This window comes from Pseudopipra pipra, chromosome 3 (genome assembly GCF_036250125.1).
Source record: "Pseudopipra pipra isolate bDixPip1 chromosome 3, bDixPip1.hap1, whole genome shotgun sequence".
In the NCBI taxonomy this organism is placed as follows: Eukaryota; Metazoa; Chordata; class Aves; order Passeriformes; family Pipridae; genus Pseudopipra; species Pseudopipra pipra.
In genome coordinates this window covers 57,913,679-57,936,977 of record NC_087551.1, presented here as the reverse complement: position 1 = coordinate 57,936,977, position 23,299 = coordinate 57,913,679, and the positions used below count along the sequence as shown (strand labels likewise).

The window sequence follows — 23,299 nt, the reverse complement described above, 5'->3', positions numbered from 1 at the left end:
GGTCTTAAGGGTAGCAGCATTAAGTCAAATCCACAGAGCGGCTGGAGAGCAGCCAGGCAGAAAGGGAGCTGGGAGTTTGGATTGACGGGAAGCTGAACATGAGCCAGCAGTGTGCCCAGGTGGCCAAGAAGGCCAATGGCATCCTGGTCTGTATCAGGAACAGTGTGGTCAGCAGGACCACGGAAGTGATTCTTCCCCTGTACTCAGTGCTGGTAAGGCCACACCTGGAGTACTGTGTCCAGTTCTGGGCACCTCAGTTCAGGAAGGACATTGAGGTCCTGGAGCAGGTCCAGAGAAGAGCAACGAGGCTGGTGAAGGGACTTGAGCACAAGTCCTACGAAGAGAGGTTGAGGGAGCTGGGGTTGTTCAGCCTGGAGAAGAGGAGGCTCGGGGGAGACCTCATCACTCTCTACAACTCCCTGAAAGGACGTTGTGGCCAGGTGGGCGTTGGTCTCTTCTCCCAGGCAGCTATCAGTAAGACAAGAGGGCATGGTCTTAAGCTGTGCCAGGGAAGGTTTAGATTGGATATTAGGAAGAAATTCCTTACAGAGAGGGTAATCAGGCATTGGAATGGGCTGCCCAGGGAAGTGGTGGATTCTCCGTCCCTGGAGGTTTTTAAGATGAGACTGGATGTGGCACTTAGTGCCATGGTCTAGTAACCACGGTGGTAGTGGATCAAGGAGGTCCTTTCCAACCCAGCTGATTCTACGATTCTATGATCTTATCTCTACCATGGCTAACAGCAGCTATTAGGGAAAAGTAAAGAGAGAGCAACTGCAGAGCCACCTGGTACATCCTAAAGCATCGGGAAATTCAACAGCCCGAAGAGTTTCCAAGTAATTTCATATGTCCACCACGCATAACAGGTCTTAGCAAATCCACCTCTCATGAATTTTAGTACTTTTGAAGACTATTTAACTATGTCCTTGTATGGAAAAGTGCTTCTTTTAGGTTATTCTAAAGCTGCTCAAAGATAAGGTCAAAAATTAAAAACGAGTTACTGCTCCTTAATTAATCTTTCCTTTCCATTCCTGATTTTAAATTACGTCACTTTTCCCTTTATTTTCCTTCTGAAGAGATCGTATTTATTCAGTCTCCATCTGCATGGAAACAATTCCATGAAAGAGTCTGATAATCCTTTTTTCCCTTGTCTGTGTCTTCCACCAAGATACAAATTCAATTTTTGAAATGCAATGAGTAGAGATGCATGTAGTAATAAAGATATGACACATCACAAATTTATACAGCAAGTAACTTTTCCAGTTTTTCTTTTATTTCTTTCCTTGCAACTCCTGACAAATTTATTTATAACTCCCATGAGGTTTTCACAAATTTATTCACAATAGCTCTAACCTCTGTGAGACATCCTAATGGTTTAGAAAGTAAGCATACTCACCAGCATTTAGTAATTTTGTGTCTCTGTCTATTTATTTCCTTTTAAAATCGGTCTGCACTGACCAGTATTTCCCAAAATAAACCCATATAAACACTAGTTTATGAATTGCTTCATTGTTCACAGATTTCCAGGTAGCAAAGCATGTTCTTTCCCTATGGGCATGACAACGAATTCACCACTGCTAGCACAAGAATTTGTTATTATTTATTTTCTATGTTCAACGTCCTAAATATTCACTGTTAAAATACAAAAAGTTATGTCTACTTTTCTTATTCATTTGCATCTTACAAAGTCTATTTATGTCCCATTTCAAAGAAATCCTTGAAAAAACAGACATATCAGCATCTGCACCCATACCTCATATACCTTATCCATTTACAGCTCTTCCTTCAAAAAACAAAATTAAACAAACAAAAAACCACAAAGCAAACAGAAACCTCTAAACCAAACCAAAACAAAAACACAACTACCACCACCACTTTCTTTCATCAATAAAAGCAAGCAAGCTGCAGAATTACAGTTAAGTTGCTTTTTCCACTTAAGACTAGTACTAAGGCTTTACAAGTCAAACATGATTTCAAAGAAGGTAGGACAATCCTCACAGGGTTTGGTCAGACCTTAATGATCTGTAAGTCCGAAGTACAACATTTGCACGCTGCCCTCCTTGCAATTTAGCAGGGAAAAATCAGAATCCTTTTTACCGCATGCAGCATTCAACCATGCAAATTGATTTACTTCAGTCAACACAGGTGAAGTGCAGAGTAAACAATGCAGACTGGATCAAACTTAATTTGAAAGATCCCCTGGGGTCCACCAAAAACACTGCAAAAAAAGCATCTACTTAAGACAAAAAAATAAATTCTCAAATTTAAAGACAAGACTATAGTTTGGAGTATTCAGAAATTTAAAAAGCAACCCTCCGTCAGAACCCGGATATACATCACTAACACATCACGTGGCACTATAACTTCTGTCACAATTCACAAAAGATCTATCCCGAATCAGTGTCCTGCTTCATAAAGCATTCTACAGCGTGGATTTAGGTAATCTTGCGTTAGCCTCAAATACTTTTGTTAGAAGGTAACAAAGATGAGGAGTTTCTCTCAAGCAGAAAGAAGCAAAGTTGCAGTCTTGTATACAGTTGCAGACATACAAGTTTGGTTACAGTGCAAGTATTATGGCCAGCTACAAGAACGCTGGAACGGCTGTCCTCTTGTAAACATCTCTCACCAGTTCCCAAGGACAAAAGTCTAGGATAAAGTTTCAGACAGACACAGATTTCATCTAGGCTGCTTTATTTAGCTTTATTCATCTCCCTTTTACATAGACGAAGTTTGAAAGTAATTTCACAATTTGGGACACAACACTTTGCTTTATCCCGCTGCAGCACAAGTCCACAGATCACAGAGCTGCCCCTGATATTTCAAGACTCTCAGATTAACAGTGAAAGTATCAGTAAAGGGGAGAGGAGGTGATACACGCCTTATTCTTATTAAGGAGGACAAAACGTTACACACTAGTTTTCTACCCAAATAACTGCATGTATGCACATAAGTAGTTACTAGGTATTTAAGTTACTGGATTATCACACTCAAAAATTCCTGACAAGCAACTAATTATCTGCAAACTCATACAGAAAATACTACTGCTTAGGACCAGGACCGCCTGGCCTCACAGGTAACTGCACTATTGCATCCCACAACAGAAAACGGATATGACTCATCTGAGTTAAATTCTTAACACTTGACATGATTGCTGCTAATTGTTGCAAAATGAGATTAAACAGGTCCGATAAGCAGGTCCACATTTGGCTTTGTCAATTGTAACTCCAGGTGGCCTGCAATACCTATGATTTCATTCTCATTCAATTCAGTTTTACAGCAAAAAGAACAGCCTCACTTAATGTTGCTTGTCACACTCTATACGAATACAAGATGCTCAAACTTTACTTCCAAAGGCAACCCATCTCTGCATGTGATTCAGGTACCAAAAGCTGCTTTTATACAACTACAGCACTGATTTAGAATTACTGCAGTACAATTTAATATCCAAACACTGTGTAAGAGTTTTTACAACTTCTGATTTGATGTTAGTCATCATAGATGTTCTGTCTTCTTAACGTGAATGAGTAATATCTAAATCACCAATGATCACAATAGCAGGGCATTTGATCTAGCTGGCAGCTCACAAACCCAGGAAACCTCAGTTCTCTTCTCACCTTTACCTGCCAAACTTCAGGCAAGCCACTTACTCTCTATCCTTCTAGTTTCACTCTGCTTAAAATGATGAGATTGCTATTTGTTCCCTCTATAAGGTGCTTTAGAATCTATAGATCAAATTCACAAATAGACACATTACCCAAAAGGAGAATGGCCAGCATCACGGCTGGTAGAAGCAACTTCAGGATAAAGCACCTGGAGCACTGTAAATGTTGAATTTGGTTCTGAAGTATTTAGATACAGACATTCACCAAGTCAGCACAGTGCTGAACTCCATGTATAGAAAAAAAATACTGTTCCAGTAGCACTTCTGAAGCAGAATTAGCACTACAAATGAGGTTTCAAGTGTCTTGCATAGCATCATATTTTTGAGTAAGAACAAGGAGTACAAAATAGGAACACATTCAAACACACCACTTGAGAAAATAGACTACAAACTAATCCATCACCTAGATTTCTTAAATCTCAGCAGACAGCAAAACCTCACTCTAGCTAGCCCACAACTGAACCAATGAAATGATACTGGAAGAACCTTACGAATTCATCAATTCCAACTGGCTAAATCAGTGGGGCAAGAGAAAGTTTGGTGACTGGAATAGGTTAGTAGAGCCAAAGTAGCAGGAATTACCATTTGCATATAAAACAGATGATTTACTTAATCTTATATTCATATTCCTTCCATTTTCTATGTACATGAACATGTAGATAAAAATGTTTTCATCTCAAGTAACTTCCGCAATTCAGTTAGTATTCCAAGTGGTCTAGTACCAAATAACTAAAATAACTCAGTATGCAAGATCTCACTGCAAGATTCAACTGCATTCAACCTGCAGTGATGAAATGGTAAAGATAACAGTAATTTATGCTAAAACCAGAATTCTTTTCTTCCTACAGTGGTTACTGATGTGAGAAGGAAAGTTACACTGATGTAAATCTGAATAATTGTCAGCAAAATAGATACTCAGCTTTACGAAAACTAAATAACTCACACAGCTGGTAGGAAACATATCTCACTTTGCATTTGTAAGATATAAGCACTTGAATTCTCATCCTTCAGGCTCTTCAACTTCTATAGAGAAGAAAAAGAATCACTTAGGATGAAGAAACATTTGAAAACTGGAAAAACAAAAGTGACAACAGCCATCACCTACTCACACATTCATTTTTAGCAGAATAGCCACTCTTTCACTGAGGTTTATCCAAAAATACCTGGATATAAAGGCCAGCATATTAAACCACAAAATCTAGGAAATAATTTTGCCAGCATGGATCAAGCAATTTACAATTTCACAAATCCAAATTAAACTCCTGAAACTTCATTTGTTTCTTTTTGCAGTCAACCTTCTTCAATTTTCACACTGAAGGCTTTTCAGTATAACTGTAGTAATGCAGGGCAGGTATATTTGAGCAGAAATTAATCACTGAAAAATACTATATCTTTTATCAAAAAAAGGAACTGAGAGGTGCTGAGTTATGCATTAGAGTTTGACTAAAAGTCCAAATGTACTAAAATGGAAAATAAAATTTTTACGTCATACTCAATCGTGACATTTTGTACGTTACACGCAGATACAAAGGAGCTGATGATCCATGCTGGAAAAGATGCACAAATGCTGTACCTGCAATCTATTCTAAATGGTGTTTTTCTAAAAGATTATTTTCAACAAAGAGCACATATTAGCAGATTATTTGCTTAATGACTATTAAGGCCTAAGACTTGCAATAGCTACCCACTGCCCTTCCTTCAGTTTAGGCCTCCAAGAAAGACTGTGAATTTGGAAGCTAAGATAGCTGCTAGAATTTTGCTTTCACAGATGCAATATCTTAAACTCATCTCCCTGAATGAGTATGGCACTGCAACTCTGCACATCCTCAGCTGTGAACACAAGCTTCTAAGAAGCACACTTGTTACACCTAAACCAGGAAACCAGTAGAGCAGTGCTGCCTGATTAAACATGCCCCAGGTCCCACTTCTGCATGAGGACCAAGTGGCCAAGAATGGTTTACAACAGTCTTAAATTCTCCTAGCCTCAAGTTGCTCCCTCCAGACTGGCCACTGGGAATGCTACTGACTCATTGGCCCAGGCCAAAAGCATGCCAGAAGTGATAATAGCCTAACAACATAAACCACTGAACTCTGATATCCACGTGTAGAAGCCTAGAAGATAAGGAGACTAACGTGCATGTCTCAAACACCGATAGCTGGATAGCTGTGCAGCCAACCAAGGATTGTTATGAAAAAGAACAGGATGTGGCTTGGAGAAGGGGGCCATATGGAGGTAAGGCAGCTCTTTTCTGGGCCAAACGTCCTTGTTCTGGCTCCTGGAGATAAGCACAACACAGTACAGTGCAAGCACAGGAATGAGGTCATGAAGCAGCCATGGGCTGTAGGGGAGGCACAAAACCATCAGACACCCAAAGCCCTCCAACCCATTTTCAGAAAGGTCTAGAAGAAAGGACTGCGCATGATAACTAATTTGCATTAAAAGTGAGAAACTTATCTCCAAGGCAGGGAAAACTTATCTATAGAAAGGTACCCCCAAAAACCCTGGGTGCCCCAGGACCGTGGACACCCCAACAGCTGGACTGGCACTGGAGCCAGGACTAGTGATCTCGCTTTCTCCTGTTCTTTCTCTCCTGCCCTCTTTAACCAATGTCTCTCTTTCTCTCTTCCCTATTGCCCTACCCCTTTATTCAAAATCCACTACTTTGTGCTTATACTAGGAGACAGGGACTAACACACCAATTTCCATGCCAAGTGTATAATCTACAAATAAAACTTTGTAAGCTTTAGCACACTCTCTGACTTTTGCTGTTCCTTTTGATTGTGAGCATCTATGAATCTCGGGCATTCCCTTCCCCTTAAGGGTGGGACACCACACCATGAATCCTCTCATTTGCTAGCAAACATGTGGTCACAAATTTTGAGTGGCAGAATCTTTGAACTTTCAGCTGATGAGAAGTCCTCAAGTTTTTATTCCGATACAGAGCAAAACTCAAACAGAGTTTTTCAAATCTACCTGTAAACTGAATGTATCTGAAAAACATCAGGCTGAGAGCACAAACAGCTGGCACAGTCAACATGAAATACATTCCTTAGCCACCCTTACCGGAAGAGGAAAGGATATGAGGCAATCCACATGGAGACAGGATCAAGAATAACATGAAACCACACGTTTAGGCAATCTCAACACAGGTTGCTGCAGTCCTGCTTTTGGTCTCTCCTCTGGAACGTGAGCTCAGCTCAGAGAACTTACTCAACAGAAAGCTAACCAGAAGTAAATAAAGGGGTGAGTTAGCAATCAGGTCAGTTCCCTGACCTACCTCATCATGTAATTCTCTGAACACCGAAAGCAGCACCAGGAAGAAGTGCATTAGTCCAGTTTCTCATCCACTTAAGCTTCCGTGGGACTGCACCTCAAAGGATACAATGCTCAACGCTTCCAGCAGCCCTACTTAATGAGAGTAAGTGCATAGACAAATGGATTTTATGATCTTCTTACTCTACTTAGCACTGCAGCTAGAGTGAGGCAGCAGTAAACTCTTAGCAGCAGGATAATTCTCTTTTCTGATATTGATATGCATATTGCAGTAATTGTCACCTTACTTGTATTTATTTATTGGCTTTAAGGATTATTGGAAAATATGCCATGTCAACTTAGGCCTTTCAGTGCTAAAAGTCTGAGACAGTTCTACTGCAAAAGTACAGCTTGAAATTACTATGGCAGTATCTCTAAATCATAGAATCACAGAGTGGTATGTGTTGGAAGGGACACTAAAGATCATCTAGTTCCAACCCCGCTGCCATGGGCTAAATCAGGTTGCTCAGGGCCCATCCAACTTGGCCTTGAACGCTTCCAGTGAAGGGATATCCACAGTTTTAACTTTTCTGTTTAAAACCATTTTCCCTTTTCTTGTCACTATCTGCCCATATAAAAAGTCCGTCTCCCTCCTTTTTATAAGCCCTCTTAAGGTACTGGAAGGCCACAATGAGGTCTCCCTGAAGCCTTCTCTTCTCCATGCTGAACAACCCCAGCTCTCTCAGCTTGTGAATCAACAGCTTTGATTCATAATGGATAAGGAATATGTAATTTCTTATGAATTGAACTAAATCTTGAAGACAGACATCTGCCACTGGTCTGCAACCAGCCACAGCATAAACTGAAATGCCCTAAGGCTTGATCTGCCTACCAGGAAATTTTTCAACCAAAGCTACTATTAGAGTACTTGAACAGAGAGGATACAGAGACAAGTATCAGGTTGTCAACACGCTGATTATTCAAAGCAGAGACACTTCTGGAACACTGCAGAAAACAGATCAAAATGCAAGCAGTTAAGTAACAAAATGGACTGGAAGTTTTGCAGTTATACACCCATCTGGCAGGGCTTGTTGCAGAAGCTCTTGCTTGAGTTTAGTCCATTTTCCTAGCACTTTTATTGCATTTTGGCCTTTTTGCATCAGCTGGAAAAGGGAGATCACGGGTTCTGGTAACAGAATTACTGGCAAGAATCCTCATTTTCTTGCTTCTTTTGTGGAATGCTTTTAGAACACACACTTTTAAGACTTTCTCCATTTATCTCAGAATTGTGAAATACACTCAAGTGTGTTGAGGTATTTAAACTAAGTTAAAACCACTTCACACTTAATGACCTCCACAAACTTCTGACACTATTAAGCCTCAAAGAAATAAGTACATTTGAGTAAAGCTTCAATACAAGCTCCTTGAGTGGCTGCTAAGTCCTGCCCGAGACACTTCTCATCTGCAAACAGCATTCTGCCATACTCCCGGAGACTGGTCCAGCTAAAAGCTGCTACCACAGCTGGGCTTGGCTGCATCATGCAGTCTCAACTCTGGACAGTGCTGCCCATATAGACTCCAGCCTAGAAGGCTTGTCCAGAACACAGCATACACCACCACATACATCACCAGTCCCTGGCTCTAGCAGAGGCCAAAGGGCTTCCTTCCTCATGCTGAGAGGCTGAGGAAGTGCTTTCTCTCCAGCTACAGACCTGGACTCTGTATAGCATGTGAAGTTCAGACTTCACCACTGAAGGTGGCCTTCTATGGCTGCAGTAAGTCAGGGTACCCACATGCTGCCCTTAGCCTGTGACACCAAGCAGAAGAGGAAAAACCCACCTCTGTTCACCCTGATGTAGGGGTAGGAAACAACATAATCCCTCAAGAATGTACCAGAGTGGGGCATTGCTGCACAATCCCAGCACTTCTTCAAAGATAACAGCATTGGTTGCATCAGGCTGCTCTCAAGACAAAGGCAGTATCTTTTCTCCCCTCCTCCCTTTAGAGTCACAGCACTAAGGAAACATGATCCTTCTCCCCTTTTACAAGCATCCTTTAAAAAAAATAATAAATCCTGGTTTGTACAGTAATGCTATAACTGTACAGGATATTTTGGAAATGCTACTTTTTTTCTGGCTTGCCCTGCAATCTCTGCCATGCTTCATACGTGCAACACTCACTATACTCAGAGCTGTTACTCCCAGATGACAAATCAGGAAAATTCCCAAAATCAATAAAACTCCTGAAAGACATAAATGGAATGTAACACTCGAGGTGAAATAAAAAGAAACTAGAACGACCATGGTTTTGAGTTACACAATCTCAAAATAAAAAAAAAAATTTTAAGAAGTTCTGTTCCTTTTCTAAGTGACAAAAAATCATAAAAACCAGTTGTGGAAGGTGCAGTCTTCAGAGTCTTGAAATGTGAATAACATACAAATATCGAATGAATTAATCAGGGAAGTTTACCTCTTGAAATAAGAATCATCATCATAAGCAAAGGAAAATAGTTTCTACACAGCAATTTGCATGATTTGCAAGGTCACTGAAAACCCTCACAAGAGACTACATATTAAAGGATTCCAAGTATCATATGAAGTGTATTTATTTTTATATGAAGTACTAGTTAAGTTCAGCTCTGCAGAAAACAAAAATTGAAACGGATCCCAGGGAAATAGAGAACATAAATACACAAGACTTCAGTTTATTTACACAGGTAACAACCACTTCTTTTCCAGTGAAAGTGATCAGGACAGAGTCACTGAGCCCTCTGCAATTGCACTTGAACCATGAATGATGGTGATGTTCAGAATTGACAAAACTATGCTCCCAAGGAGACTTGGAAGGTTTCCCCGTTCTTCATACCAATGGCCTGGCAAAAACTTCTCATTTCCAACTGTGATCTGGAAGACGAGCTTACGTTCAGGTGGCAAATGGCTTCTGCCCTTCTCCACAGATGCCACATGTCACTTCCATTGATGGCAGGAGCTGCAGGCAGTGAGTGAAGACAAGATGCACCACACAGCCAAAAACCTGACTTTCACTATCATGCCACATTATTGAAAGCCTATGCAAGCTGAACCGGTGGTCAGCACACAAATATTCAGGTTAAAGTCAATCCATTTTCACTTGAATGACCCATGAGGTTACTGGAGGAAAGCTGAGAAACTTTATCTAAGTCGATAATAAACCAGTAAAACAAAAAATCATGGCACACATCTAGCACGTTTCCCCACAGAGACACTCTTCCATAGAGAAAAGATAGTACTATCCATGCTTTTAGAAGTGTGTGTAGCTGCAAAAATCATATTGAAGGTGGAGCAGCGGAAGTAGGAGCTTTTAATCTTATGGGTGTGCCTTTATTGTGGACTTAAATGAAGCACTTTGCTACTGTGTCAAGATAACTGAATAAATTTATTCCAAGCAGGAGGGGCCCCATTTCTGAACCATAAACAAACTCCTACAGTGGTACAAGTGTTCCTTTACTCTTAGTACATCACTGAGTCTTCCTTGTTCACATCCAGGGCTTCCTGTGCTACAGTCAGATGAGTGACTTCAGCACTTGTGCACACTGCAGAACAGCAGGGAAGCCCACGGGAAGGTGTTGGAGGACTTCCAACTCTCAATAATTACTTGACGTGCACCTTCGCTCTTCACAGACTGCAGGTCTCAGACTATAGTCCCTAGTAAGTCAAAGACTACTGGAAGTAGCATTATACACCTGTATCAGACAGGTATTGTGTGAAGGGGAAGAAAATCAGATAAAACTCTGTGCAAGAACTGCAGGTGACATCACTGAAAAGCCATCTTCACCACTGAAAGCACCTGCTGCTGGCTCATCCAGAGAGCACTCTCTGCAAGAGCCACCCACGGACACCATCAGCAAGTCCCAGAACAACTCATTTACTTTATTACAGTAAAGGAGAAATGCAGAGCCAAATTTCTACAAGGGTATCTACCTCTTAAATCAAAACATACGTTTCTTGTGGGATTTGAAAGAGAGCTGATTCCCACTGACTTCAAATGATTCAGTCTGTGGGAAATCTTTAAGCCCCATGTTGCATCTAAACTTATCCCAATGGTTATGAATAAAGGCGGACATGATTTGAAAAAGAATTCAACTCTGGCATGCGTTTGTTAGTAGTGATCAGCAGCTCTTCATAACTGAAATATTATATCTGCATCAGTCAAGGCATAAATTTGGTCTCAGAGGAAAAAAGTAATATAAACTAAAAAAGCAGCTTGTGCTTGTGTATCAAGCTCAGCCTGAGGTTCATGTTCTCTTGGAATATAAACAATTACAAACTTCTTACAGAAACCTACCTATCAGTGATTACCAGAAAATTCCCCAATTGTCAAAACAGATTCCTCTGTCATCTGTCACACACACATGTTCTGCTGTATAACTTCAATGACTGCTACATATGTTTCTAACAAATGCTGTACTTCTGATTATGTCTGTATCACTGAATATAAATTTCCAGAGATGCCATACAGAAGAAGCAGTAGGAGATTGCAGTGGATGTTCAGGGAAAATCTAAAGCAGGGAGCCCACAAAGAAAGATGTGAATCCCAGCAATAACTTCCATTTTATTAACCACAAACTTGCAAAATCCCTGTCATTGTAGAGCTGCTGAGGTTTTTCAGTTCCTTTGGGTTTAGCTTACAAAAACAACTTGCAGATTGCCTATGTACGCAAATACAGCAGTTCGAAATGGACACTGATCCAGAGGCACTGGGAAAAAAGAGGAACAAGTTTTAAATTATCAGCACCATACACTACACTCAAAACTCAGTTTTTCTATACTGAGACAAAAAAAACCCCAAAAAAACCAAAAATCCTGCCATAAAACTGAAACTTTCACTTGCTTAACTTCATTTTTCTAAAGATCATAACAGAGGGGGAAATTTAATGAGGATAATGGTGCTAAATGGTGTACTTAAGGCCTATTCTACTTTTCATTTGAACCTTTGGGCTCTAACGCAATTTTTTCAGTCTGTTGCCCCTTGCTACATTTACAACTTTTTGTATTGTGCTTCTTTACTTTGGAAAGCCACTAAAAAGAGAAGTCAAATTATTATCATGACTGCAGCAGATCCAGAAGCCACTTCTTTATGACACATCCTGTTCAGAGTTACAGAAATGCAAACTGCAGAAAAATCAGTCACAGGCTTTCTTCTGCATTACTCAAAAAGCATTAATTTAGCTCCATTCCGCATTTTCTCCAATGGGGAATACACTTAGATGATTTCTGCTTATACAGATGCCTCATGAGTTTTATATCTTTACTGTACTTTAAGAGACTCTAATAATTTCATAACCTGCATTTCTCCCACCCCTTCAACTACCATGCAGTATTCAAAACTAGCTCTATTGCCCTGATGCATTTAACAGGGAAAGTAGCATTTAAAAAGTCTGTAACTTCTAATAATCCAACAAAAGCCTGGATGCAAGATTGTCTAGCCAGGTGTCTCACTGATATCACTGAGGGATTTAGTAAATAAACACTGCAAGAGCACACCCTTAATATTATCTACATTACAGACATGGCTGGAAATTCACACTAGTACCAGGCTTCTGTGCCCACGGCACCCATGCTAGATGCTGTGTAAGCATCTCAGCTGTGGGAGAGGCCCGAGGGAGCTTTTGCTGAACAGCAGAGTTACAAACTGCTATGACAGGCTGGTGACAAAGTCTGAAAGAGAACCCAGGTCTCTCAGCCCACATACATGGAGGTCATGTATAGAATGGGTGCCTTTGCTATGTTCCTCCTACTTCAGAGAGAAACTGATGGAACACTAGTTTTCCAGTCAACTACTGACAGGTAGCCCAATGGAAGTTATGCAACACAGTGCCAATACTGGAATCTGGTTATAAATATTTACAGCTGGTCCAGTAATGCAGTATTTGTAAATACATTGTTTTGAATCTCATGATTTCTTCATAAATTCAGTAGTTCTCCACTAGCACTATAAACACACAAAAGAAACTTTACATCAGGACTACAGATTTTTTTCCAGAATTCTCATCATTTTTGTTGTAGAGGTAGATCACATTCAGGTGCTTCAGAATTAAACACTGTTTTGTGTTGAAGATGTGCCACGCATTTGGTTTAGGTTTCTAATACTGCCTTCTAAGAGTCTGGAATCAATATCAGGAGTCAAAAGGAGCTTTATAACCCACCCCATTTAAACATTACAATATGTGCTATGCATTCAGACACAAAGAGTCTGTATTCATAATACTTTGCATGCCTGACACGATAATAGTCATACTCTTAAGACAGACATCAACTCTATTCCGCATACCATTGTTAAATTACTTGGCATTTCTTGCTCCAACTCATCACTTGCATCATAGTGCTGCTGAAATACAAGATATTTCAACATGAGTTCCATGGACGGTGGGACTAAACTTCTTATTTTTTACTAGTTGCCCTTGACTCTGAAATCAGACAAGAATAATGCATCACGATAGTTTCTCCTGCTATGTTAATGAAAACTATAATTTGGAACAGGGAGTCTCCAGTACAATGCTATAGAAACAGTAGGATAGATACAGCAGCACCTGGGGAATGGGGAGGTATCAAAAAAAGTAAAGTAAGTGATGAATGTAAGTGCTGCATAATCACAGAAAGTATGTGCAGTATTTCAAGTGTCTGACAAAACTCTGTCAGTGAAATTAAAAAATAATAGTCAGGAAGCACAGAGAAAAAAGTAGTGAAAAAACACAGAATCGTTCTGAGACAATGTGCAATAGAATAAAGCTTTGATTACTCTCTCTCTGATGGTGATTTTTTGCTCCTACAAACCGCTAATATGCATGCTGCTTTTTACCAAGGAAACATTTAAGTCAACTTCTAGAATGAAGAATGTAGCATATTTAGAGGAAAAACAGGAAGAAGCTGCAAGACTGTAGCTGAGCCCTGGTACTGCTTTACACTTCTGTGTGCCTGTAAATGCTTATGAATGCATAATCCACAAATGTTCTGTAGAATCTGCAGAAACAATTTAGGTGTAGAACATATTTGAAGCAAAGTTCACTTTCAGACAAGTGACTGTATTGATTCTCTGAACTCTTTGTCATTTTGCACACCAAGAGTCTCCCCAAGCACGTTGCACAATATGATTCTAAGCCCAACAACCCAACACTGACAATTTCTAGCCCAAGCTGGCATGAATTCTAAAAGCAATGATGCTGAATTCTAGGAGCAAAGACAAGATATTAAACCTGTTTTACTATCTCAGATTTGATGAATTCTATTTTAAACAATCATTGCTGTTCTAGGGAATTATCTCAACAGCCCCACGCGACAGTGTTAGGAGAAAATACTATCAAAAGGGCCATTGATTCGTGAAACTTGAGCATATGCCTATGGAGCTTATGAAAAGGAAATTTCCCATTATAAGACAACATTAAAGTTACCAGGACAGTTTTGTATGTCAAGCTGTTTAGCTTGAAAACCAACCTAAAACAAGCGACTGCATAGATTAGAAAACCCATATCCTCCTCAGTCACTGTGTGAACTTTATCTTCCACCAGTCCCTCTGAGATTACATAGAAATTGTCAGAATGCCCAATTCTGGGCTTCTAACAAATTCCCATACAAAACCCTGCCTAATTCTAAACACATGTGTAAAGAAATTACTTTGACTTAGAGCACCTCCCTACCACGAAGAACTGACCCAGATTATTGACTCATGTGACTTTTTTTCCTCTTATGGTACTTTGGCCTATTTTGTTTTTCCTCAAACACTGTTCAGCCAGTCCTTGATGCATTTGTGTAATACAAAGTGATGTATTACATGTAAAGATCTGTGCAGAAAGACAATATTCTAATTTCAATTGCCTAAAAAAGATAAGGACAACCCCCTCCCCCCCAAAAAAAGAATGCTTACCTAAGCCAAACAAACTCCTTAGTACTCTATGCTTACTCATGGCTGTTTACAAAAGGAACTGAACAATTAAAGTAAAATCAACAGGATATGAAGATGTGGTCATTGTGATGTAGAGAAATTACCATTTAATTACAAATATCAATGGTTACAGTAACTTTTAAAACAGCATGATTATCTACTGCACTGTAAAATGGTGTCTCTGTTACATTTTGGCATGGCTCTAATTGCCCAACTCTTAAAATACTCCTAAAGTGTTTAGAAACTAATTTGAATTTAAGAAATACCTGCAATTCACCTGCAGCACCACAAAATAATTGAATAGGAAAAAAAAAAAGAAAAAAGAAAAACTCTTTTCCTTTACAAAGGAAAAGAACCCTTAAGACAGCTGATCAAACCCAGATACATCAAGTTTTACAAGATATCAAACTACCTTTTCCTATTCTCACCTTAGTTTCTCCTTAAGTGGAGGAAAAAGCTATAAATGTTGAAATCTGTTTTTGTCAGACCCTTCTCCAGCAGTTTCCAGGGCTTATTTGACACTTGCTTCTCAAAATATTTTTTAATTTTTTTTGCTGAAATCAACTGGTGATCGATATTTTAATATTTGGTGGTTGAATGGTTCAATTATACATAGCTGGCACCTACTCACTAATATGGACTGCTAATTATGCCTCAGCATTTAAGGGCCACAGTTGAATGAGGCTGGCAAAAGGAGATTATTAGCAGGCTAATCTACATTTAGAGCAGATGATATTCTCATCTAAGATATTATACTTAATACTCCTTGAGGTTCTCTTTGAAGCAGTGAAAGGCATGAAGCAAACCTACAACAGAAATGACCAAGAGTTCAGACTATGTTATACAAAGCAAAAATAAGACAATAAAAAGGGAAGCCTTAATGATGGACAGGTATGCTACACTGTAGCTTTGCCCCTCATCACAGGTGATTTACATGCATTATAAGAGTTAAGAGGTTTAATGTTTTATTTCATTCAAATACAGTTAATAAGCTTGATTTTCCAAAACTTCACAAAATCACATCATTTCTTACTCTTGTAGCTTAGCTGGCCTTTACAATGAGTCCAGGAAGACTTGATACCTTGAATATATATGATCACTTAACTATCACTTAATTTGAAAGCACTTTCACTGCTAAATTCTTATTTGACATGCAGTCATACTGCGCTATTTTCATACCCTATTTTTTTTAAATAATGTGGTGTGCAGACATTCTCTATGATATAACTAATGTCACCTTTAATCACTGAAAGCACACAGCATGAGAGAACAAGAAGGGCAGTAAAGAAGGAGTTTAGGTCACCTACAAATGCTCTGTCCCACCACCCTATTAAAGCAATCAAAAAGAAATATCTGTGCAATAGTTACATCCTCCATGACCATTTTGGTTTTGTTCCCCATTTGCGTTGTTCTCCATTTGCGTTCTTCTTCTACAAGGCTTTAATGCTCTTTAACACTGTTCCTAAACTGAGAAACATTTTTTTTCACTATTTTAAAGTTTCTGAAGAACAACTAATTCTTAAAAATAGAGGGAGTGTAGAAAGTGCAACAGGGATAAAGAAACAGTATGAAAATTCATGATTCCTCTAGACCTAGGATCAGTAGCATAATACAGTTTTGGGATTACAGCTGGTTTATGACTGGTCAGTTCAGACAGCACAGAGTATATGTTGAGCAGACAGAGACTTCTACATCTAGCTCTCTTCAGTCCAGGAGCTTAACGTGATCAACTCTCCTAGTTCTTTACACGTTTATGGACTTGACTACTAAAGCAGAATGGCAAAGTATTTTTTCTCATTCGAAACTCTTGCATTAAAGTCCCCCAGCCAAACAATACGAAGCAAAAGTAAATTTTCACATTTACAGTTCACTGAAAAACCATTGAAATAAGCAAATTATATTACATAAGTGTGCAGATATGTAGCGCTATATGCCAGACGCCTACTGCCAAAATTGAAAGGGGCCCACTCCAAGTCAAATCTCTCATTACAAGAAAAGCCTCCATGAATTAGTGAGACCCCACCTATTGCAAAGCTCAGAGTCTAGAAATTAACCAGTGTAAGAGTAACAAAAACATCATGGATAATTCAACCTTGTGAGCCCCACTATGAGACAGCTTCTACAACAGAACCAAAAGAGACTCTCAGATTCCACCTGCCCTGGAATGAAGAGATATCAGGGTGCTTGAAATCCCTCTGAGCTATATGCAGAAAATATAGGATCTATAATGAAACTCTATGGCCTTCCTATTTCCACCTGCGAGGACACTTCCTCTGACTTCTGAGAATTGTTACCTCTAAGGACACAGCTCTGCATGAGGCAAAGGGAATATGCTGTGAATGCATGCTTCAGAATCACCCATCTCACTGAAAGCAGCAGTCCATGAGGCAAAGCCTGCAGAGTTTCAAAGAGATGACAGGTGTGCCAAAGAGTCTTAGGTTGGAACTGCTTATAATACTGCCAGGAGATTTTTGTTGGTTTGGGGATTGTTTATCGGGTTTTTTCCTTCTCTTCACCCCTCCCCAGGAGAGGAGGAAACTACAATATCTGACAAAACCTATGCTTATTTTTAGCATATGTTTCACATACACCAAAGCCACATCACACAATAAGCTTAAAATTGTAGGTCAGGTCAATTTCCTGTTTCTGATTTTTTTAAAGCAAAAAAAATGTTAATTTAGTATTGTAATTTTAGTTGTACGAAGTCTTTGTATCTGCCAAAAAAATAAAAAGATAGTGGAATATTTTTGTTGTTATTTTTACAAATGGAGCCATAAGACAGAAGCTCAAGCCACCACAGTGGTTTCAAATGAAGGTGTTTTACTGCCGTGAAATGGGCAAACTGGGTCGAGGGGATGTAGCTCTGGGTACTCTTGCCAACTAACTAGATTGGTGTGTGCAGCTCTTTGTTCAAGCACATCCATCACAAATGTTTTATGAAACCAATATCAAAAGCACAAACTTCCAAGCACAAACACACAGATACTGTCAGCCCCAAGAAACTGTCCAGCCACACGTCTGGTGCTAAATCTACTTTTCAAAGCTCCCGTGGCCTCGCAGCTCCTGCCTTTCTCAGCCAGAACTCATCGTATTAGCACAAACTTGCATCCCTGCACTGTGTTAGGAGACCGGGAGAAAACAGCCAGGTCACGTTTAACCCGCTGGTAGCATCCACGAGCGCTGATTCACAGCACGCTTGCTGACAGAGAGTTTCTTCTCCAAAACACATTAGCGCGGGGGACAAGAGCTCTGGCTCTGGCGCACCCCTGCCTCTCCACGGACCCGCCGTGGCCACCCGCGGGCTGTCACTGCAGCCGGGGCCGCGGGGGCAACGTGGGGCTCAGTCCCCGGAGGACTCGGCGGCCGGAGTTACTCGCGCGTCCCCGCGGTGACCCCGGGCCGGGCCGGGCCAGGGGGGTGAGCGCGGGCCGGGCCGGTCCCGCGGCGGCGATGACCAGCCCCGGGCGGGCGGGCGCTCTCACCTGCGTTGTAGAAGCGGTCCAGCACGGCGGTCTCGCCGAAGTCCAGCTTGCCGAAGTGCAGGGTCTCCAGCGCGGCCCCCACCGCCTCGCACGCCTCCCGCAGGCTCTGCAGGGCGCCGCTCTCCGCCGCCAGAAGCGGCCCCTGGCTCGCCTCGTTGATCACGTAGGTGACCGCGGTCCGCCGGCCGCCACCCTTGGCCCGCGCCGCGGTGCTCGGGCAGGCGGCGGCGGCGCCGTCCTCAGTCCAGAGAGAGGCGGGCGGCGGCGCGGCCAAGTCGGGCAGGAGGCTGCGGGCGTCGGCCCCAGGCGCTCGCCTGCCGAGCACCTCCTCGCACGGGGTCCCGCCGCCGGGCGGGCCGGGCACCGGCAGGCTGACGATCCCCTCGCTGCTGTCGCTCATCCCGGCGGCGTAGGAGCAGCCCCGGGCTCTGCTGCGCTGGCCGGCGTTAGGCGGATGCCATACTGCGCCGCCCGCCCCGGAGCGGTCCCGCCGAGCTGCTGGAGGGGAGAGGCGGCCGGACTGAAGCGAGGGGCTCCCACTCGGGTGCTAGCGAAGGCTGCCGCAGACGGGGAGACGAGCACAGCCTCCCTCCGTGCCCGCCGCCGGCACCATGACGCGCCGCTCCCTTCTCCCCCGCACCTGCAGGGACTGCCCGGCGCGCCGACCCCCGGCAGCCCGGCCTCCTGCTCCTGCCGCCCCCAGCACCTCGCTCTTTCCCCGGCCTCTCCACTCCCCGGGCAAAATGCCTCGGCCACGGCAGAAACCACTTGTGAGAGCGCTCTCCGCCGCCCCGGCTTTAGCCGAGAGACAGCTGGGGAGCCACTGGCAGCGCGGGCTGGGGCGGCTCCAGCGCCTGGCACCTCCTCCGGCCCCGCCTCCGGGCAGAAATAACCGTTTCCCGCCCACCCTCAGCGTTCCGGCCGCGTCCTGAGTGGGAGCTCCTGGGTGGGGATCCACGCCGTGTCCTTACAGCGCTTTTTAGGCGGAAAGGGCGCCGCTCCCCACGGGAAGTTCCGGACTAGCCTTCCCTGCTTCTCGGGTTGCCCCGGGAGAGGACGGCGGTACCGGCTCTTGGAGAGGGCCGAGGGCGCCCCTTCCCTGCCGCTTCGCGGAGCTTTGCTTTTTTACTATCCTTCCTCCTAACACGAGTCCACGGTTGTGCTTCAAACCTGTGGGTTCAGGCTGCGCCTCCCCGCCGCTGAAACAATGCGTGCCCTGACTCGCACTACAGTCTTCAGAGGTGCTTCGGGTTCATCTAAAGGAGCCTGTGTTTGCACGAAGCCAGGTCGTGGTCCTGCTAAATGGGTTTTTATCACTTACTGCACACACGTTTTAACTATCTCGTCGGGAGTAAACGCTTTGGGTGTTTGCACTGAGTTGAGAGTAGTGTCATGATTTAGTAATCGTTACCCCTTGTCTTCCACAATTAATCTCTCTCTCACTGTGTTCCCAAAAGACTTCGAGTTCACTGAAGGGTTTATGGCTGCTTCCAGCAGGATCACTGCTGCACCTGGATACTGTAAAACTACCCCTGTACGTTGATTAAATATGCCAGTTTCTTGCATTCACGTGCAATTTATCTGTCAAGAATACTTGAAAGCTTGGTAATCACCAAAAACATTACTTCACAGAAAAGCAAACTAGTAGGAATAACTAGCATATACCCAAAAGCTGTACTAACTTTGTATGGTAGGGCATCCAGCTGAGGAAAAGATCCCTTGAGATTTGAAATAATAAATCATATGAAAAAACACCCCAAAATTTCAGATTATTTGCAGGCTAAGAGTGAATCTCTGGGGAATTCAAAATGGATGTGAAAAGGAAATGATGTTGAGACTTCTGTAGTCTGTTTTTGAAGAGAAATACTGTAAAACTGGATGATTTCTTAAATTTTTTTTTTTAGGAGCTCCTATTAAACAGATACAAGAAAAAAGGAAAAATAGTACTTGCATATTTTTAGTTATGTTTATATGTCATATCAATAGGTCCCATCCTGTTAAAATTGATCTTGTTAAGACTAATCAACTTGTTGGCATGAAGCCTTGGTCTATATCATATTGTTCGTTACTTAGGTAGACAGAGGGTCAGTTCTGGAATAATTAGAAAAATAAGTCACTGCAGTACCTTCAGTAGCTCTGTTTGCTTCTGTGTTGAGCAGTCCCCTTTTTCGACAAGATATGCCTGGCATTTGCTTCTGCTGATAAGAAATGGATAAATGGGGCGGGAAGATGACGAGCAAACTAAAGACTAATTTACAGGGAAAAGTTAATATTTGCTCATCTTCCAGACACAGTAGGTTATTGTTTCTTGCTACAATCTGAATGGCAAACAGTTTTTTTCTAAATTTTGGCGTTTTCCACGAAATGCAGAATTGGTGTTAATCCATGCAGCATTGCAATTACATCACCTTACAGGAAGCAAGAACAATATGTCTCTGTTGTTCTCGAGAACAGCCCGTGTTTGTCAAGTGCAGAAGGAAGTTATGGACTGAAAGGAGACGGAAGAAGCATGCTATTCCACTTAGCATTACTGACTTGTGACGTTTGCTTCATTATTAGCACCATGTCTACTCCAAATTTAAGTTAGTTATTCTACTGATTTGGCTGGGAGTGAGGTTGGGTGCTAAACTGGGAAAGAAATCAAAATGCTGTTGAATAACAAACACAAATTGCTGATGCTTTTATAAAGTGAAAACAAATCTTTTAATTTGTTAGCTCTCTGAAGTGAATGATCATTTAGGAGCTCTTCTGTTTTCATGTTTGATTAGGAGATAATTCCAAGGATTTTTTAAAAACCAAAATAACACTCCATTTGTTATCAGAAGTACTCTTACCTTGTTCCCTTGTTTCTCAAGAGTTGTAGAATTAACATCTTCAGCACCACTTTGCATATAATCACTATTCAGTGTTGTCCTGTTCCAGCTCTGTTTTTTTCAGAGATGAAACAGACAAAAACATGTAACAAGCAGTCAGCTGTGGACTTGTTGAAATAATGACCCTTTCTCCATTATGCATTTCTACAGCTATAAATCACTGGCCTCTAGTTTTAACCATAATTATAACTTTAACATCGAAGAGTTTACCAACATTAATAGTTGTAAATGTAAATGCAATTTTTGATGACTGACAAACAGCACATGACAGATGCTACAGGCTTGATTTAGCTGCTCCAACAGGTGTAAACAAGATCCAAGACCAAAAAAGGTAGTTCAAATGTATCCTGATTTATAGAGATTAAATTAAAACATATGTACATTTAACATAGCTCTGTCCAAACTATATTTTTCATGTATTATGGCCATCAGTGTCTAGTAGAGGGAGAAAAATTACTGTAGAATAACCTGCATTTTGAATTTTATTTATGGTAATGTCGATGGAATTGATAGAATGGACTGAAATATATCACTACAGATACTGGGTTTAAAGTGGATGTTAAATTTCATTCATACTTTAAGGTCCTCTTATTTAACTACAGGATAATATATAGGAATGAGAGATTGGAGATACACTGTAAGCTCTTCACTGATAAGCAGGACAAAGAAGTTTGCAGGAGTCCAGCATGCTTCAATTACGGGGTAAGAAAAAAAAAGAATTTAAAGAAATTTGCAGATACAAAAATCTGAAATATTAAAAGTACATAATGCAATTTTTGTAAGTTTTAGGCCAGTACTCTCACAAGCAGTAGAAACAATTAAACTGAAATAAAAAGAACTTGTTTCTAAAAAAGGTCTTAAAAAGTCAGACTAAATATATCACTGTAGACAATGAGAAGTAGCTTTTAAGTTCAATAGGGAGAAGGTAATATTTTGCCAATCTTTAAGAAAAGGTAAATTTACAATTACACTGAACATTTAAAGCGATATTTATGTACAAAGGGGCAGATAGATAGAGGCTGGTGGCCATTGTGTAGGGATGCAGCTAATCATGGAACAGTAATAATGTGAGGAATCTGCTTACCAAATTATGGCCTGGTGCACATAGACAGCAGCCAGCAAAACCTGACTGAGCAAGGTGGATACATCAGCAGGGATGGATATTTCACTAGTCAGGACCATCCTTGAAGCCCTTTTCCTGTGAGCATGGTGAAGAATGTGTGCTGTTCTTGCTTCATACTCTTTTCCATTTCTTTCTAAATCCCCTTGTCTAAATCTTCCTCTGCACCAGTGTCTTTCCCTTTCCCTTCTCTTGCTTCTTTTGTTGTTTTTTAGACTTCCAGAAAAGGCTCTGTGCTAACTGCCTCTTCCTTCCAAACGCCACAACCCTTACTTTCCCCATATGCGGGGAGCCTTTTCCTTTTCATTCATTCCTGCAACCCCCTTGCTTACTTTCATTTGCTTATTTTCCCTGCTGCCAGTTTTGCAATCCTATAATGAACCTTAATGCTTTTCTTAAAGCTTTATGACAGTATGGGAATTTCAGCTGGGAACACCTCTACATTTCTATTACTCAATATGAGCAATCACTTGCAGAAGAAAATCTTGATGGCATGGAGCCTAATGAATGGTTCAATAGCTCAAAGTCAAGAAAAAATTTTACTCAGTAAACCCAGTCCCTGGGTATCTTCAGTGTTGTAAGCTACTTGTCCTGACATGTGAAGGAATGGCTCACATTCTACTTTCTCTGGTAGAAAAGCTCTTTTTATAAGTTCTTTAAACATCTGGACCCAAGCCTACCTGATTACTGTTTCTGATGACCAGCAAGGGTTTTGGAAGGACTGGCATGGTTACCAGCTCAGCTCACACCTAAGCTAGCTGTCAGATAGCAAGCTGATGAAATGAGGGACATATGTTTGTAACAGAACAGAACTCTTGAGACAGAAAGGGTGAAAATGCTGCTGTAAGCATCTCAACCATCCATTCTAAGGTTTAGGAGGGGTAGCACTCTGAGCTGAGTGTAGAGAAATGACAGCTGCATAAATACAGCCTAAAAGTTAGATACTAAGCAACTTTTTTTTATTGAAATTATGTTGGGTTAGGAAAACAATAA

The 23,299-nt window shown here is 41.4% G+C and overlaps 1 protein-coding gene across 1 annotated transcript in view; it reads right to left on the bottom strand.

Moving 5' to 3' along the window:
- The window catches only part of MAP3K5 (mitogen-activated protein kinase kinase kinase 5), a 103,182-nt gene extending 84,021 nt beyond the window's left edge, over positions 1 to 19,161 (bottom strand). Inside the window, exon 1 of the mRNA XM_064649379.1 lies at positions 18,314 to 19,161. Coding sequence (XP_064505449.1) covers positions 18,314 to 18,713 — 400 coding nt within the window. The 5' untranslated portion in view covers positions 18,714 to 19,161. The remainder of the gene's footprint in view (positions 1 to 18,313) is intronic.
- Positions 19,162 to 23,299: the final 4,138 nt, after the last annotated feature.